The sequence below is a fragment of the Rosa chinensis genome, chromosome 2 (genome assembly GCF_002994745.2).
Source record: "Rosa chinensis cultivar Old Blush chromosome 2, RchiOBHm-V2, whole genome shotgun sequence".
NCBI classification, from domain to species: Eukaryota; Viridiplantae; Streptophyta; class Magnoliopsida; order Rosales; family Rosaceae; genus Rosa; species Rosa chinensis.
This window is the reverse complement of record NC_037089.1, coordinates 26,732,994-26,750,279: the sequence shown is the minus strand read 5'-3', so window position 1 is coordinate 26,750,279 and position 17,286 is coordinate 26,732,994. Positions and strand designations below refer to the sequence as shown.

Sequence of the window (17,286 nt, the reverse complement as noted above, 5' to 3'; positions counted from 1 at the left end):
TATCGAACCTTTGGGCCTCCCACGTTTCCTTGCTGGGAGCCCGGCCTGAGCCACATTGCTATCACTATTAGTGGTGGCGGCACCATGCCCAATACCCCTAGGGGTGGCGCCATGTCTATGATTTTTTAGAGACATCAATCCTTGCAGGCACGTTTGCAGCAGGTATATGTGATCTTGTCACTTTAACGATATCAGAAAAAGCATCAGGCATAGAGTCTGCTACGTTCTGAAGATCTAGAATTCTCCGCACTTCAATTTCGGACTGTGCGGTTCTGGGATCAAGATGAGACAAAGTGGGGACAGACCATGACAATTCCTGTCGTTCCTGTTGAACATTATTGTTCCTATATTCATATATTCCAAAATTGTGCAGAAAATAAAAGGAATTTAAAATACATGAACGCAGCAACTTTAATTACAAAAACTTACGTGATGGTTCTGGACTTGAGAACACGCGGGTGTTGGAGCAGTCGTGTTGGGGCAACAGCAGCAACAAGTGGCAGCAAACAGCGGCAGCAGCAAGAAGCAGGTTCGGCAGCAGTTTGGACAGCAGTAAGCAGCAGTTTCTGCAGCAGGTTCGCTTCTGAACAACTCCCACTTCAAATGGTGTACAAGTCTCAAAACTACCCCAATAGGGCTAAAATTTTGAGGTCAGATAGAAGAGGCAGAGACGAACAACTTTGATGAAGGAAATATTTTGATTTGAGGTCCCGATCAAGAGGTTTTGGAACCTGCAATCAGAATGACGTGCACAGGAAAGGAGAAGGATGCAGTCGGTGTGCGTTGGTGCTGCAGGGGTAGCAGGGATGCGTGCGTAGGGACGCGTAGGTGCTTCAGGGGCGTGTAGGTGAGGCTAGCGTGGGCTAGGAGCTGCGGCAGTGAGGCTTGAAGGTGGCAGTGGCAGGTTTTGAAGAATTTTCTGGTTTGGTTTTTTTCTTGTGGTTAGAACTCGTGCTGATAACGTGTTGTAGAATGAACATAAAATAACTGGAGAGGGAGAGAGTTTTGATGCAGAGAATGGAGTGTAATGTGTATTATTCTTCTCTCAAAGGAGGGTTTATATAAGATTACATCATGTATACAAAAGGCAATACATAATAGCTATACTAATCAATCACACATTACAAATATGGCAATCGCACACATTACTAGTCTGTTAATCACACATTACAAGTATGTCAATCGCATAAATTAAGCAATACCTATTGCATGAATATTCATTATCATTTAAATATATATATATATATATATATATATATATATATATTGATTACTGCCTCAAAGTTAGTACGGTTCAGGTTGACAGATTCAATCCGTCCACTGGTTTATGCGAGTTAGATACCTTAGCGATTATCAATTTGGCTGAAAATTTACAGAGATGATCTATACGCTACTACCTAAAAACTAAACGGTCGAGATGTGGATATATGACTGAAAAGTGACCAAAAACTCGAACTTCACACGTTAATTTCAGAGCGGAGTTCCGCTTTGGATAATATATATAGATGGCCTTATCAGATATAAAACATATTGTGGCTTAATTGATAATAAAAAATTTAAAAAGACATTTATGGATTATTTGCTATAATGTATACCATATCATGTGAGCCTAGAGTATGAAGAAATATGGTAATAGAAATGAGACAATTTTAATTAATTTTAGGTATAGCTTGCATTTCAGGTTTTTTTTTTTTTTTTTGTCTTTTCTGTAATTCTAGTTTTCATATGAAATAACCGAGAACCAGACAGAAATTTAATTTCATGGATTAGTTTTCAAGAGTTTTGTGCAATAATCGTCAATTTGTCATATCAATTCAAATTGTCACCCTTACAAAGAAGTGTAAGTTTAAAAATGGTTGGAGAATAGTCGCCATGATTGTTTGAGGTTTATCAGTTTATGAAGAGGTTTGATTCTCAGTTGATTAAAGAAACACAAAAAAAAAGTTGTAGGAGTGTGTCATAGAAAATCAACATTCTAATTAGGGTTATTATCACAAATGGTACCTGAACTATACATCAATCTTATCGATGGTACATGAACTTTAATTTTGATCACAACCAGTACCCGAACTTTTCGATTTCATTTTAAATGGTACCTAGAGCCACCTCTGGTCACTATTCCGACTAAAAACAGCATGGGAGGCCATCATAGTGATGATTTTTGATGATTTCGAGGGTTGCGATCATATATAGTGATGATTTTTTGGTAATAGACTTGCCTTGAACTTGTTTTTTTGTTTTTTGTTTTCTTAGATTTGGCTTTTTTGGCCGGAATAGTGACCGAAAGTGGCCTTAGGTACCATTTAAAATGAAATCGAAAAGTTCAGGTACTGGTTGTGATCAAAATTGAAGTTCAGGTACCATCGATAAAATAGAGGATAAGTTCAGGTATCATTTGTGATAATAACCCTTCTAATTACTATATGGAAGGCAAGCTGCTGGGGAAGGGCCTAGCTAGTGCCTATGTGCTTAACTGAGGGCTCAAGACGGATTTTCATTTTATCATTCAATATATAAATAAGTACGTAATTAAAAAAAAAAAACTTATATTGGAAATATAAACTTGCAAAATGAGAACATGAGCATGTTCGCCTAGTTGGCCACCTAATTCTCTGTTCAGTTCTTTTGGTGGTTATCTTAATTGAGGCGGCTAACTACTGGTAGAGTCTAGGCAAGACCGCAAGACCAAGATTTAGCACTGATGAAAATAATAATGACACCACAAGATTTCTACATTGCCTGCTTAGACGAAAATAACTTGCAAATACGAGAATAAAAGTGTCTAGAAGATTAAGGCACGAATGTAATGTTGGTGAACGACTCATTGACGATGAAGTTAGTGAGATAGTGATATTCGAGTTAGAGTTATGTCCTTGTGACACGGAGCATCATCTATACAAATGGTGCGAGAGTTATTGTATGGTAAAAAACCTCAAGTATCTCAAAGGTTGGTAATCCCAATGGGAACTTGGTGGAACAGGACACCTTCATACAGTTCAACCTTCCCAAAAGAGGCAGCCCGGAATTAATTGTACACCACGAACCGGGGGTGCGATAGGCTTTGTCTGAACAAGCTTTGTGCCAAAATTAGGTTGCAGGTGTTACAGCTCCAGAGCTCATTTTGTAAAAAGACTAATCGCATTCTACTTCAAACCCTCTGTGGAGCCTAATCTTGACGTTTTCATAGTCACAGTGCCTGTTAGTCTCCCTTGTCTATCTTGTGGATACTGAAACAATAAAACAATAGTCGGAATCATGAAACTGAAACTCCTTTAGTTACGTTTTCGATCAATAAATCTGAAAGGCATGTCATCTCTCACCACTACCATGCTATAAAAGGAAAAGGAATAAGCAAATTCGACTTATGTTTATTATTAGTGAGCCACATTACTGGATAAGAAACCATTGCAGAAATAACTCCAATATCCAAACCTGATTTTCTTCTTTTCATTTATGAAAATAAACAGATAGCCAGCGTACGTGGTATTTCTCAGATTGAGGAACATACCAAGTATGAGTAAGAAAATGTGGTATGAAACAACACTCTCATGGTTGTCAAGTCAAAGAGACTCGACGAGTATCCAATTTTTGTCCAAGCTGTGTAGATGAAGCTTTTTTGTTGGTTAACAGAGACGCAATAGTTCAGCTTGGCAATTCCTCTACTCTTTCATATTTGAGAAAGTTAGCTGATGGGAGAGCAGAGACTTTTCATCATTATCATCCAACTCAACGCTCTCGTGTGCTGCATATTCTACGTCGATATCACTTTCATCTTTTCCATTCAGCACTTTTGATTCTGAAACATTAAGTTGTGAGTATTCTCCTCCTGATGCAGCACAACTAGTTTCCAGATGTTGCATTTCTGATTCTATCAACGCCTGCATTCTTGCCCGTTCCCGGTCTCTTGGGTATGTGCAGTAAAGGAACGAGTAGATTGAGACACAGAGTGTCATAGGAATTGCCATTGTAGTGAAGAGTGCCTTGGCAAGTGCTGCAGCATTCTCTCTATCTGTTTCAATCTCTACAGAGTCTGATGATCCTTTAGGAATTGGTTTGTAACCAAAAACGTGCTGAACCAAAATCCCAACGATTGGGGGAGCAAATGATGATAAGATGGATTCAAAAGATTGATCTAGAGCATAGATGCTCGTACGGGACCTCTCAGGGACGATCTCTGCAAATATTGGACTGTATCCAGCTTAGATATTGAACAATTCCCAAAAAAAAAAAAGAAAAAAAAGAAACGAAAACCAGACATATATTTGACTTCGTCACAATTAGCACAAAAATTATAATTGCACAAGCAGAACCTGAAGTGTAACTCTAGTGAAGATGATTTAACAAACTTTAACTCATTAACACTAAAATTAAGAGTTCAAGCAAAGAGGTACAATGAAGGGTGTGCATAAGTGCATTTACTTGAGAATTCCTGCCTACATTTGTTTCTGTCCATGCTTGATGCTAAGAGTGAAAGTCTTTAATGAAGAAAAATTGAAAGCAAAGATGAAGTAAGAACTATTTAGTTGAGACTAAGGGGCATATAGACCGAACTAATCAAACTATCATGACGACAAACTTTTGAATAACTCAATGACTTGAGAAGATTTGAAATTATGATGTTGACACAACTTGTAAAGCTCACAAAAGTTGCAGGTTAAATTTCCACATGAAGGACATTTCCAACCTAATTACAGTCCTCCGCAAGTGTTAATTTTAGTATTACTAGAACATTGCTATTCCAGACTGCTAATAACTGAGTCCAAAATAGAAAATCTGAAACAATTGATCAGTGCAACAAGTATGAAACTTTCTTTAGAGACATCCCAAACATAGTTAAAACAAACCTCTTCAAAAGTTCATTTGAGCAAAGACTAGAAGAAACTTATTCCAGACATTACTAGTTTCTTCCAAACTTTACTTAATATTGTGGAGTGAAAAATCATTTGGCCACTATGCCAAGTATCAAACTCTCATTAAATGTTCCTTGACTTGTGTTAGTACCTTATACCTAAATGGAAATTTACATCGACAATAACTGATTCTTGCAGATAAGATTGCCTAAGGTGGATGAGTGTATCTACTAAATTTGAATGCATATGTCATGTGCAGAATTGTGCGGTTACACCACTCAATGACATATTTCACTCTTTCTTTCTTCCCCACCACACAACAAAATAGGAGGAACATTGAAAAGAAGAAGAAGAAAAAATTACTTTTTAAACACTATAAGACAGAAAAAGGAGACTATGGAACAAGGATACGTACTTGTTAGTTGCTGGAGCATTCCAGGAAGTGAACCATCCCATGATGAACAAGACCAGCCCATGCATGAATCCGGTGGATGGGTCATCAGGCAACCCCAGCAGCAAAAGAGCTGCAAAAGGAATAGCTGATCCTGCACTTATCTGTGAAAGAACTATCCTCCCAGCATTGGGAAACGGTTTTGCAAGGACATCCCCCATTTTTCCTCCAAAGAGACTTCCAAGTGAGGCGCCAATTATAAATATGGTCCAAAGAACTGCCGTTTCTTTGTGGGAGAAGCCAATAAGCTCCAACCACAAAGGAGCAAATGACAAACCTGACCAGGGGAATGATCCAAAGACACCCTGAGCAATGAGTATTTGAAAAGTTGGGATTTTGATAACCAACTTGGATTCTTTAATCAGGTCCTTCACTTCTTCTGAAAAAGTATGTGGCATTTCATCTTTAGCTTTACCATTGTTCTGTACATAGTGCGGATCATTAGCAAAGAGACGAACCAATATACCGACTATGACACTAATGAGCCCAACCAGATGGAATGCAATTCTCCAACCATCTATACCCATTACTGAAGTGGAGGCTATTAGTACAGAAAAAAGACCACCTATTATGGAGCCTAGATTTCCTGTTAGTTGTAGCCATCCAAATGCTGTACCACGGTTGTTATCATCTGTTGAGTCAGCAACAAGTGACTGAATGGCAGGAATGACTATGGCAAGTCCAACACCATTTAAACCTCTTGAAATAGCAACCTGATAACCAAATCAGACAACTAAATGTTGAATTATAATCTGGAATCAAGTAAATGAAACAGGTTCTTATGTCAGAATGGTAGAGTTTAAAATATGAAAACAACCAACGTCATGTATTGTGTACATGAAGAATTTGTACCTGCATTTTTCAGTTTTTTTTTTTTTTTGAAAAGATCTGCATTTTTCAGTTGCTCCTTATAATTTATACAGTTCTTTAGAGCTTCTTTACTTCTAACTAGTTTAAGGTTCATGATCTCCGCTCAAGAGCTACAAGCTTTATGTTAACCAATGCAAACATTCCCAAAAGGGGAATCATCATAACTCATACTCGTTAAATATTTTTAACTCAAACACAAAAATATGTGCTTCATGTAACTGGTATCCAAAATATACAGCATGAGCTTTTTTCAGTAATGAAGGAGCCTAGGTACATTATGCTAAGAAGGAAAAAACAGAAAATTTGCTAGGTTTGAATTGGCTATTGATACGCTTGATTCTTTAGGACAATTTCACTTTGTCACTCCAGAGAGATCTTCAATATGGAAAATGAAACGAAAATAGGCGAAACAAAAAACAAATTTATGCCAACTTCAACTATTTTTTTTAATAAAAAAAAGCAACTAATTCACCTCAAAAAACTATAACATTTATTCCTTTAGTATCCATAATCCATCATCATTCTTTCTAGATCAAGCAAAGCTAGACCCATCTTCGAGATTAGTACTCTAATCCACTTTGCTTGTCAATGTGGAAAAATCAACACTACATTGACAAAACTGACTAATCTATCTTATCAACCACAAGATTAAACTGTTCAAGAATATCAAAATCAACCAATAAAACACAAACAACCACACTCGCCTAGTCAACCAACCCAATTCAAGGCTTGACTTCGATCTATGATTACAAATACCCAATACACACTATAACAAAACCAATCTGAGACAAAAGAGAGAGATAGACCTGAAGGAAAGTAGAGGAGAAGCCAACGAGAAAAGTGGCGGCAGCCCAAAGAAAAGCACCAAGAGCAATGACATTGGCTCGGTTGTGACGCATAGCAAGATAAGCAGCAAGTGGGTAGCAGGAGGATTGGACAATGGATCTGAACAGAGTCAGAGAGCCCAACCCAGTTGGGTCTGTGTGAAGAGAGGCTCCTACTTCTTTGTAGACTCCTGGCAAAAGGGACTCATCAGCTCGCTGCATAATACTGGCTAGGTTGACCAGCACCAGTGTCACAGTCTCTGGTTTCATTTTCATGGCTATCTCTGTTTGCACTGAAAACAGAGGACTCTGCCAAAGCCCAAAACAGAGGAAGACGAATCAGAGATTTGGAGAAGACGAGAGGTCACATTTTTGGTTGACTTTGAACGAGGTTGATGTGGGAACGAGTAGATTTGGGAAGTTTGACACGTGTAGGGTTGGGGTTTGATGGGTTTAGAATGGAGCGGTGGAGATTTGGAGCTTGCATGTTGTTATTGAGACCAATCTGGAAATAGTTATAGGTTGCTTTTTATGGAAGGAAAGGAGAAAGTTTTGCATGCAAGAAGTTCGGGATGTGCTTTTTTCACGTTTTGAAACTAATTTGTCTTAATTTACCTTAATTTTTGCTAATTGAATAGATTTATACATTAATAAAGCTTACAGGATGGCAATGCATTGAGCAATACTATTTCAGTTAGTCTGTGTGACACGTTATAAAAGAGAGTTGTAATCCTTTCATCATGTGTCACACTCTTTAGTAACACATTAGTTGTGTTGAGGCATGGGAAATAGCTCAATAGTTTCATGAAAGATGACACCATCTCTTCTTCAAGGGTTTTTTTTTTTTTTTTTTCTATTTTCTTTTTAACAAAAATATATACACACATTAAATAAAGCTCAAGGATTGGATTTCACTCCTAGTTTAGGTCCACAATCTTTGTCATTCATTCCTTGTAGTAAGGATGTGCGGCACTCATGTTCTTTGTGAGTTGAATTTGAAAGTGCTTGCTAATGGGTTGAAACGAGTACTTCCGGAGTCAGTGATGGGAAGAATATCAGAATGCTTTTGTCCCTAATTGTTTAATTCGTGACAATGTTATAACCCTGGAAGTTGATCGAAGGGACATACTCTTTCATAACCTGTAAGTTCTGATTACTTTTCCATTTACAAGAAGTTCCAGAGCTCCAGTTTATCTTCAACGTCCAACCAAAAGACAGAATTAGATACAAAAACAATGATTGAGAGTTTCACTCTATACATGAAGAATCAAAAGCTGCGTGTATATGTTCTCACGCCGTCCTCGAAGAAAATGAAAACATTTGATCTTTAGGGGCGTACCACTAATGAAAACACGGGTACTTATGTGGGTCTTTTTCTCATCAAAAAGCTTAGCCAAACCAAAATCCGATATCTTGGGGATGAGATTAGTGTCAAGCAGAATATTACTGGCCTTCACATCTCTGTGTACAATTCGAACCCTTGATTCTTCGTGAAGATAAGTTAAACCTCTAGCTATGCCCAAGCATATATTAAAACGTGTTGACCAATCAAGATTTAAACATCTCTCTCCTGATTCATGCAATCCATAATAACAAATTCTTTTAGTGCTTTGTATTATATCACGCATAATGCATTATAAATTAACAGTCTTATTCTCATACCAAATAATGCTTGATCAAGACTGTTGTTCTCCAGATACTCATAGACAAGGAGCCTTTTAACTCCCTCAGTGCAGAATCCGTACAACTTTACCAGGTTATTGTGTTGCACAGAAGATATAGTGGCAATCTCAGTTACAAACTGGTTCTTTCCTTGGTGGGATGCTGCAGACAATTGCTTCACAGCAATTACTCTTCCATCACTAAGTGTTCCCTATCAATCAAAATATTATGAAAAAAAAAAGTTTAGCAAGATTATTATATGCACATTGTCCAGTATCTGTAGTGAAAACGCGAGTTCAGCAACTAAAGAGTTCGATGGGTTGAATATTGTAATGTTTTAGGATGTCATGGTCAACATTCAGGCATATGAACTAGGTATGTAGAAGTGCAACGCCTGTATCGACTAGTAAACATTAACACATGGATCCTCTTTTATTAGAATAATAACTTACTCTATAGACAGGTCCAAATCCGCCCTCTCCAAGCTTATGAGCTTCATCAAAATCGTTTGTAGCTGTCTTTAGTTCAGGATAACTGAAGGTAAGTGGTCCAACATCTATCCCGTACAGCTCTGCAAATTTAACATAACACACTGTTATGTCAACTGTAAGCCTGTTCTTCAGCCAATCAGTTTCCCTTCTCCTTTTTTTTGTTTTTGTTTTTTCTTTTCCAGTTAACCATCAAGTATGCATCTACTGAAACACGCTATATGTATCTGACATACAAAGAGTTTGCAATGAAAAAATAATTAAAAAAAAGTTTGAACTACGAAGTGATATAGAACAATGGAGTCACTAAAACCAAATGATGCAGAACAAGGAAAATAAAAAGAAGGTAATAGATAAAACATTTAAAGAAGAGTAACAGAAAACTAAGTGAACTTATGAATATTGGGAATCTTCATCACTTAATGATCAAAGCCTCAAGTTACTATTACTAAATAAATAGTAAATTAAAAAATTCTAGTCCTAGATAAAAACGAAATAGATTGAGCTTGATTTATGAGCATCTATAGCAAACACAGAATTTAATTGCAATTGCCACAGCCTAATGATAGATTTCGTTGAACAAGAAAAGAAGTAGCAGTTTACCTTCGCCGTCATCAGGGTCAGACCTTTTTCTTCTTTGAACAAGATAAAAAGCCACAAACAACAGAACCAAAAGTACTCCACTACCCACAACAATCCCAACAATCAGCCCAGTTCGATTCTTCTTACTAGTTGGAGGGTTGTTACTGACAGTAGGTATGAAATCTGTACAAAATCTCTTTAGTTGATTATGTGAAACCACTTCTTAAAACATCTGAACCTAAACATGCTAAATTGCATCTCAAATTTCCACACTATATTACCCGGTGTAGCACTGATGGCTGCAATAGCAGGTCCATAAGTACCCCGCGCAGGTACGCAGCAAGTCCCCTTTCCAGCCCAAAAGAGATGGATTTCAAGGTAGTTCTCCGAAACATGAGCCGTGTATGGCTTCTGAACAGCTCGGAAAGATGACATACCTGCCTCCTTTAGTATATCAAAATCCTTTGATACCAGAATGCCCTGAAAAGTAATAAAGGAGGATATTAAGTTTACTTAGTATGAGAGAGTACAGTGATGCTTGATTCACTATAGTTTACCATAGAGATTGGCATATTTAAGATTTGAAATGACAGAATTATTGAGGTTTCAGAAATTAATTGAGATGCGAAAGGTAGTCAACAGGTTATTGCAGCAGTAATGAACTAAACTTCGGGGCAAAAGAAGACATACATTATGATTATTGGCAATAGATGGGGAGTGAAGGCCATATCAAGTAAGAGCTTGAGTAATTGAGTGGTGATTCTATGTCTACTCGGATACTTTTGGATCTACTCCATATATCCATCAGATTTTATAATGACGAATATAATTGATAAATTTGTTATAAGACACTTGATCTAATTTATTCAATTCAACAATTTAATATACCAAGAGACCCCAAGTCAAGTTCACTAATTCAATAAGGAAAAGTTATCCTAAGCGCTCATAACATGGTTTTATATATAAAAGAAAAGTTTAAGATGATACAGACCTGGATATAAATATCAAAAAGACGTCTCCCAAGAAATTTCCCGGTAGTAGCAGCCAGAATGACATGTTCTGCAAACTTGAGGTTCACGGTGTAGTTACCATTCTGAAGCCCCAAGCCAAAGTATCTAATTGATGAAGCAGAGAGCCTTGCAGTCTGGAATAGCACAGAATCAAAAGTATTTGTGAATTGAGATGAGGAGAAACTTGTATACTGAGGATTGGTACTGCCAGTGAAAGATCCGACATTGCTAACTCCCCATCTGCTTGTGCCAGTCACAAAATATGAAGCTGGTCCAAGGGGCTCATTTTCCTTCTCATACACAATTCCATCGGAGGAAGACGTAATCTCAGGTCCTCCACAATTAATCCCAAAATTATAATCTGCAGAAAGATGAAAGAGCACCTATCAGAGAATGGTCACAAAGGCATTTTAACTTACAATAACAATGGTTAAGGCTTCGACCATACTTACAGATTCCAGGGCCACGATTGCAAGGAAAGTTTCTTTGAAGGCAAGCCAACCCTGAAGGAAGACCACTGAAATAAATATATAAGTAAACACCGAAATGAGTATGGCAGTTAATTTCTGGGTAGCAAGAAATGACCAGATTCTCAGGCCCCCAATTTTCTCACCATGAATAGCTTAATGTGAAATGTGCTCTACAACTAGTCCAAAAGGAAAAGAGAAATATTATTTATAGCTATGAGTTCTTGGCTACAATAATTACGTATGCTAATCATTGAGTGGTTGATACTCATGTCGCTTCTCATGGGAGGGCAAGGGACAACGGAAGGTTTGGTTAGATGATAGGTCTGATTTTATATTCTATATAAGTAGAGATTGTATTTCTTAGTGATGACCAAGAAATTGATTTCTAGCTTCCGCATGATATTGGTGAAACATATATCTGGTACTTAGATATGATGATCATTGGATTGGTAGTGGGATCCTGAATTCCTGAGCTACAATTGAAACGACAAGAAATTTGATTTTTAGGTGCAGCCTGATAGAGGGGTATTACAATAGTAGCCACAGTTGCTATACTTAAGAACCAATACAATGACAGGCATATATTGTAAGTGAGATGGAACTCTCACATCCCTTACCAAAATGATCAAAACACTAGAGATGAGCTCAGAGTTAAAGGAATCACCTGCTCTGTAAACTTTCTATGCTGAAGTTGTTGACAACTAAATTACTGCAAAATACACCCAATTGTCAATGTTAATTTCATCTAATAAAGGCACATTAGATACTTATAAAGGAAGCCCATCCTGCCAACCAAAAAAACTCTGTATACTTGGAAATATCACTAACGAACTAGCAAATCGTAATATAAGGAGAGTAAACAGAGTCATTAAACTAGAAGCTTTTTAACTGATAGAATAAAAATTTTGTCAAACAGAAACGTAAAAAAAGCTAAATAAATAGTGGAATATGAAGACATACAGCTGTAATTTTTCTTCTTTGAACCAAGAAGGAATGCTCCCATCTAGATAATTGTACGACAAATCTCTGCATAGTGCATACATATCATGACAAAAAACATCAAATACCAAAGTTCATAAATTTTAATATAACAATACTGTTATCATTATCAAACTTCACCATATGTCACATGATATTAATACTTTGATATATGAATTGTATCATGATAAGTTGAATATAAAACCTCATTGTCCCCCTGAACCCACTAGATTATATTTCAGACTTTTGCTAGAATAGGAGTCCACATCATGAAGAGAAACAATTTGACTGACCAAGAGACTATGCTGTAGGACTAAGAATAAGCTCCAAACAATCTTGAAGGACAAACAATATAAAAAATACTTCAATATTTTTATAAAGAATACATGACAACCTCCTATCAGTAAAGGCGTTGAGGGGATAAAGTACTCGGATTTAAGCTGTAACTGCCATTGCTACTTTACTATTTCATCATGTAGTTATGATTATTCTACTTGTGAGAAAAACTGTTCGCTACTTAATGTAGCTAACAGCATATCAATCTGTACTTCTAGGTAATTAGTTTCTTAGTTGTGTGCATTTAGTATAATTAATCAACTCAAAAGAAATCTTTATACTACGTATCAAGGTCACTGTCAAAGTTAAGTGGGCATTCGAATCCTTCAAGTTCAGGAAGCGTGCAATTCAGGTAAAATCATCGCAATCTGTTCATTGACACAGGGATGACTTATTCAAGGGGTTTGATTTTGGCACTCCACCTTTCAACATATTTTACCACTTGCACTCAACTTTCTGCCCCTTAGAAGTGGAGTTAAACTGTGAAATTGGAGTGCCAAAACCACTACCCATAGTTAATGGAAACCAAATATATCAGAAAGCTTGAGTGTAATGCACTAAGATCTGTAACACATATGCTGAAAACTTACATATTGAGAAGAGATGCTGTCTTATACTCGGGAAGGGTGCCATTCAACTTATTGTTTCCAAGAAACATAATTATGAAGACAGAAATACATGCCTCAATACTAAATGACTACATTTGGGTGGTGTATAAAACAATCAAGAGGGATTGGTGTATTACAAGATGGAGAGAGAACTCAAATTAAAAAGTGAGTCTGGTATCTGTCCAGTTAAATTGTTGAAGCTCAAATCCCTGGGGGAGGCAACAATATAAATCAGTTCCACACTTTAAGCCAATAAGAAGTAGTGGTAAAAATTCTTATAAGAAAAAGAAAAAAAAAAAAACCATAATCATCATTCATCTAAAACTGGTTGATGCAATTGAATGGAAATTACTCTATTTAGCCTTGTATGCATTACAGTCATGTTAGAGAAGAGGATAATGTTGCAATCAAGAAGTCGTATTGGTATCCTTCTGTATTTAAAAAGAAAAGTATTAAAAAAAAAAAAGTTCCAGTTTTGGCAATTTGGGTTTTCTCAACATGTATGGTCACCAATCACCAAGAAAAACTTACAGCTGAGACAAACTTTGGTATACTCCAAAATCGGAAGGAATTGAATCAGAAATATTGTTATTCCTCAGCTCTCTGCAGGGTGTGAAACCAAATTGCCATGATAAGTTTCACAAGAAAAACAAACAAGAAGAAAGCAGTATGATCCCGATGTTGTGATGGGTTCAAATATAAGTGAGAAATATTTGCCTTACAAGATATTTAGAGCCTTCATATTCTCAATAAACGCAAGAGAAGAGCTCCCATTGGCATTCGACAAATCACTAATGCGTCTGATATTACATCAGACAGCAAATGGTAAGCTTTGTAGATATGAGAAGATAAACAGAAAGTGACAAGTATATCTAGATACTCACAGCTCTTGCATAGAAGTCAGATTGGAAAATGCAAATGGTATAGGACCTTCAAAAGAGTTTCCTTGAAACCTCCTACAGTAAAATATAGTTAAAAACCCATAGAGCCTAACTAAAGGATGAAAATATTGTCAATAAACTGCAACTAAACAAAAGTAGTATTCATTTACAGTATCTTACAAGGAAGTAAGCTTTGACCAATTCCCAATGAAGTCTGGTATCCTGCCAGAGAGTTCAACATTTCTAGCCCAACTGCAACAAGCAAATGTACAAATCTCTTATACGTATAAACTATAAACCTTCAATCTATGCTTTTTTCATTTCTGGAAAATAAACATATTTGTAAAGCTCTTACAAAAACTCCAAGTTTTGTAGATTAGCAAATGTTGGTGGAATCTCACCGCTAACTCCCGAACTATCAATGTAACTGCCAAAGTAAACAATAATTAATTGTCACAAACGTATTGCTACCTTATAACTTTTTGTAAATTGACACCTAGCAGTCATTAGAGAAGAGATGAATGTTCAAAGTAAATTACTAAAATATGGTAATAGAAAATAATAGTTGTATTAGTTCCGATTTTGCAGATTTTGTAGCTATACAAATGCATATACCCACAGTTCACTATCCATTCGCATATGACAAACAAAATTGAGGTTAGAAATTTTTTGTATGTAGGATCATTTCAAAACACCTGATACCCTCATGCCAAAGCTCTGAAAAAGAAATGAACAACATATCAAACTTACAGCTGTTGTAAATTGAATAAATTCCCTAGCTCAGATGGCAGAGAACCCGAAAAGTTGTTTCCTCCAAAAGCCCTACAAAATTGACAAGTAATCTCCAATTGATATTACTCTTTGGTGCAGATAATCAAGATTAAGTGCAAGCTGCAGGTATATGACTATAAGTTTGAATCAAGCAATACAGAGACAACATTGAATAGGGAGACTACTAACTGGGACTATATTGGAAACATGTGTCTTAATATTTGAAATAAAGAAGATATATATGAAGGAAGCAGTCATATACATTAAGGTTTTTGCTTTAAATAAGAGTCCATCTGATCACACAGTCATGTAAAGCAGTTCTCTTGTTTTGAATCACACATTCAAACAAAGTCCCCCTAATCAGTGGTCTGAGTCTCCCAAATGAGAAAACTTACAATGATCTCAGTTCAGTAAGTTGTCCAAGTTCTTTAGGTAGCTCGCCTGATAAATCGTTGATGCCAACAGTACTGGAAATTAAAATCAAATAAATCAAATAAATCCATCGAATATAGCGTTCAAATAAAATGTTATAGATGTGCATACAAGTATTGCAAGCCAGTTAGATTTGCAATGGCTGCAGAGAGAGGTCCTGTCAAGTAATTCAGTGCCAAATTCCTACAAGACATGGGAGAAAGATTACAAATTGGGTAACTAAAGCGAGTCCAACTCAAGTGCACGAGTTCAGAGAAAGCATACAGATTGGTGAGAGAAGTCAAACTCCATAACTCGTCTGGAATTACACCAACAACTTTCAAGTCATAAACTTTCCTGCAAATTCAAATTATTTAGAGCTAAAAAAATTGAAGTTCTAGAGAGCGGCATTGAAGTAAAATGAGAGATTAGAAGAGTAAATTACAGTTGGGTAATGTGGCAAATGGTGCTGGATTGATAAGAGCAGTCACATATGATTAAGGGGTTGTAATCGGTGTCATCAAATTTGGTGGCGTTTATGGCAGCTCCAGTGCATGGGTCTCCGGTTGTGTTCCATTGCTCCGGATTGGCCCGAATCTTCCATTTCTCAAATACTGAATTCAAAGCTCTCGCTGCAACACCAATTACAAATATTGAAATCTCAAACCTTTATGTTGTAATCACAAAAACCTCAGCTTTGCCAAACCAACCAAAAAAAAAAAAAAACAACTTTGCCAAACATATGGGTTTTCCATCAAAATGGGTAACAGGAAGCTATTGGGTGGGAAAAGAGGTTAGCAAAGTGGTGATAGATGAAGTACAAGATTGTCCTGTACCATTTATATGGGTTTTTTTTTTTCATGCATATAAGTTATTGTTATGAACTAATGAAGTTGATGACAGTCACTTTTAGCTCTTCTGTAACAAGAAAATAAAAAAAGCCGTCATTGGAAAGATTAAGAAACCTTGAGATGGGTCAGTGGTGGCATTAGTAACTTGAGGTTGAGGAGCAGGAGCAGAAACTTGAGCTTGTGCTCTACCAGAGATGCACAAAAATAAGACCAAAACTGATAAGGAGGCACCCCCTGACATGAATGCTTTGATCTTGGTTGATATGGAAACTGAGGGACACAGTGAAATTGGTTGATCAAAGTAGCAACAGAGTGGAAAAAGACAGGACTTTTATGCTGGAGACTTGATCTGTACCTCCACAAAGACTTTTGGGCTCTCAAGTCTGAAAACAAAGAAGATATGGTGACACATCTGTCCTCCATTAAAAAAGGAATGATTCCAGTCTTCCAGAAGCACTAAAACTCTTCTAGGTGAGCATGGACGCCGGCGACCGGGGACCAAGGATGATAAAGCAAGAGAGACAATCTCATATAAGTTAAAACTCCAAGAAGAGATAATAGGCACGTTTTGCATTATTTTACTCAAAAGATTGTCTCTCGATAATTATATTATTGTCTCCAAGGATCATATTATTGCCCTCAAGTGAATTGCATAAATTCCCAAAACCAAAATGAATACACTACAGACACAATTGATCAAGGGGATATGATCATTACCCAATTTTAGCTTAAAAATTGTCCACTTACCCAAACACTCTAAGAGATTATTTCCTTAATACCAAATTAAGTATTTTTTTTTATTCTTTTTTATTTATTTTTGGGACAATTTTGTCCTCTCCTTCTTTGTCACTTACTGAGAGAAGTCATCGGAGTCCTTGCCGGACTCCGGTGAGGCGGTGACCAGTGGTCGGCCGAGGACTCCGGTGACTGACTCCGGCGACTGGTGACCGGAATCCTGCGACCGGTCACCGGAATCCCGAATCCGGTCGCTGGACTAGTGACCGGATTCCCGCGTCTGAATTTATTGCCCCCTAATAATACCCAGTAATCATATTATTGCCTCCCAATAATCATATTATTGCCCTCAAGTGAATTGCATAAACTCTCAAAACCAAAATGAATACACTACATACACAATTGATTAATTTATATGTTCAATTGTACACGTAATTTTTTTTCCTTCCTCATTCTCGGAGCTCACAGTATACAAAAAAAAAAAAAAAAAAAAAGCTCTGGGCACCCA

The 17,286-nt window shown here is 36.9% G+C and overlaps 2 protein-coding genes across 6 annotated transcripts; both read right to left on the bottom strand.

Annotated features, from left to right (window-relative positions):
* Nucleotides 1-3,052: 3,052 nt before the first annotated feature.
* On the bottom strand, nt 3,053-7,440 carry LOC112186274 (putative metabolite transport protein HI_1104). Of its 3 annotated transcripts, XR_005805949.1 has the most exons (4): nt 6,978-7,438; nt 5,266-6,014; nt 3,509-4,188; nt 3,053-3,227 (listed from the first exon to the last, which is right to left on the bottom strand). XR_005805949.1 is itself a non-coding variant. In XM_024324628.2 (3 exons), exons 1-3 carry the CDS (start codon nt 7,269-7,271, stop codon nt 3,660-3,662), a joined length of 1,572 nt encoding a protein of 523 aa, XP_024180396.1. In that variant the 5' UTR covers nt 7,272-7,438; the 3' UTR covers nt 3,424-3,659. The 3 variants fall into 3 exon arrangements, 2 of the variants coding, with proteins under 2 accessions (XP_024180396.1, XP_024180398.1); XM_024324628.2 differs by lacking the exon at nt 3,053-3,227 and having other exon boundaries at nt 3,424-4,188; XM_024324630.2 differs by lacking the exon at nt 3,053-3,227 and having other exon boundaries at nt 4,018-4,174; nt 6,978-7,440.
* Nucleotides 7,441-8,126: 686 nt separating this feature from the next.
* LOC112186270 (probable LRR receptor-like serine/threonine-protein kinase At1g56130) lies at nt 8,127-16,583 on the bottom strand. Of its 3 annotated transcripts, XM_024324624.2 has the most exons (23): nt 16,399-16,583; nt 16,158-16,313; nt 15,638-15,824; nt 15,478-15,549; nt 15,325-15,396; nt 15,177-15,248; nt 14,761-14,832; nt 14,366-14,437; nt 14,191-14,262; nt 14,014-14,085; nt 13,852-13,929; nt 13,661-13,732; nt 13,267-13,338; nt 13,112-13,177; nt 12,168-12,233; nt 11,872-11,916; nt 11,190-11,254; nt 10,719-11,098; nt 10,009-10,207; nt 9,749-9,910; nt 9,110-9,228; nt 8,658-8,868; nt 8,127-8,565 (listed from the first exon to the last, which is right to left on the bottom strand). In XM_024324624.2, exons 2-23 carry the CDS (start codon nt 16,282-16,284, stop codon nt 8,249-8,251), a joined length of 2,670 nt encoding a protein of 889 aa, XP_024180392.1. In that variant the 5' UTR covers nt 16,285-16,313; nt 16,399-16,583; the 3' UTR covers nt 8,127-8,248. The 3 variants fall into 3 exon arrangements, with proteins under 3 accessions (XP_024180392.1, XP_024180393.1, XP_024180394.1); XM_024324625.2 differs by lacking the exon at nt 13,112-13,177 and having other exon boundaries at nt 16,158-16,583; XM_024324626.2 differs by lacking the exons at nt 13,112-13,177; nt 13,267-13,338 and having other exon boundaries at nt 16,158-16,582.
* Nucleotides 16,584-17,286: the final 703 nt, after the last annotated feature.

Coding starts and splice junctions, on each gene's coding strand:
- LOC112186274 (XM_024324628.2), bottom strand. CDS start 7,271: ATGAAAATGAAACCAGAGACTGTGACACTGGTGCTGGTCAACCTAGCC. Junction 6,015..6,977: donor TCTCCTCTACTTTCCTTCAG/GTCTATCTCTCT, acceptor TTTGGTTATCAG/GTTGCTATTTCAAGAGGTTT. Junction 4,189..5,265: donor AATGCTCCAGCAACTAACAA/GTACGTATCCTT, acceptor AGCTGGATACAG/TCCAATATTTGCAGAGATCG.
- LOC112186270 (XM_024324624.2), bottom strand. CDS start 16,284: ATGTCAGGGGGTGCCTCCTTATCAGTTTTGGTCTTATTTTTGTGCATC. Junction 14,833..15,176: donor CTTACTGAACTGAGATCATT/GTAAGTTTTCTC, acceptor TCAATTTTGTAG/GGCTTTTGGAGGAAACAACT. Junction 13,339..13,660: donor TACCAAAGTTTGTCTCAGCT/GTAAGTTTTTCT, acceptor TGCCTCCCCCAG/GGATTTGAGCTTCAACAATT.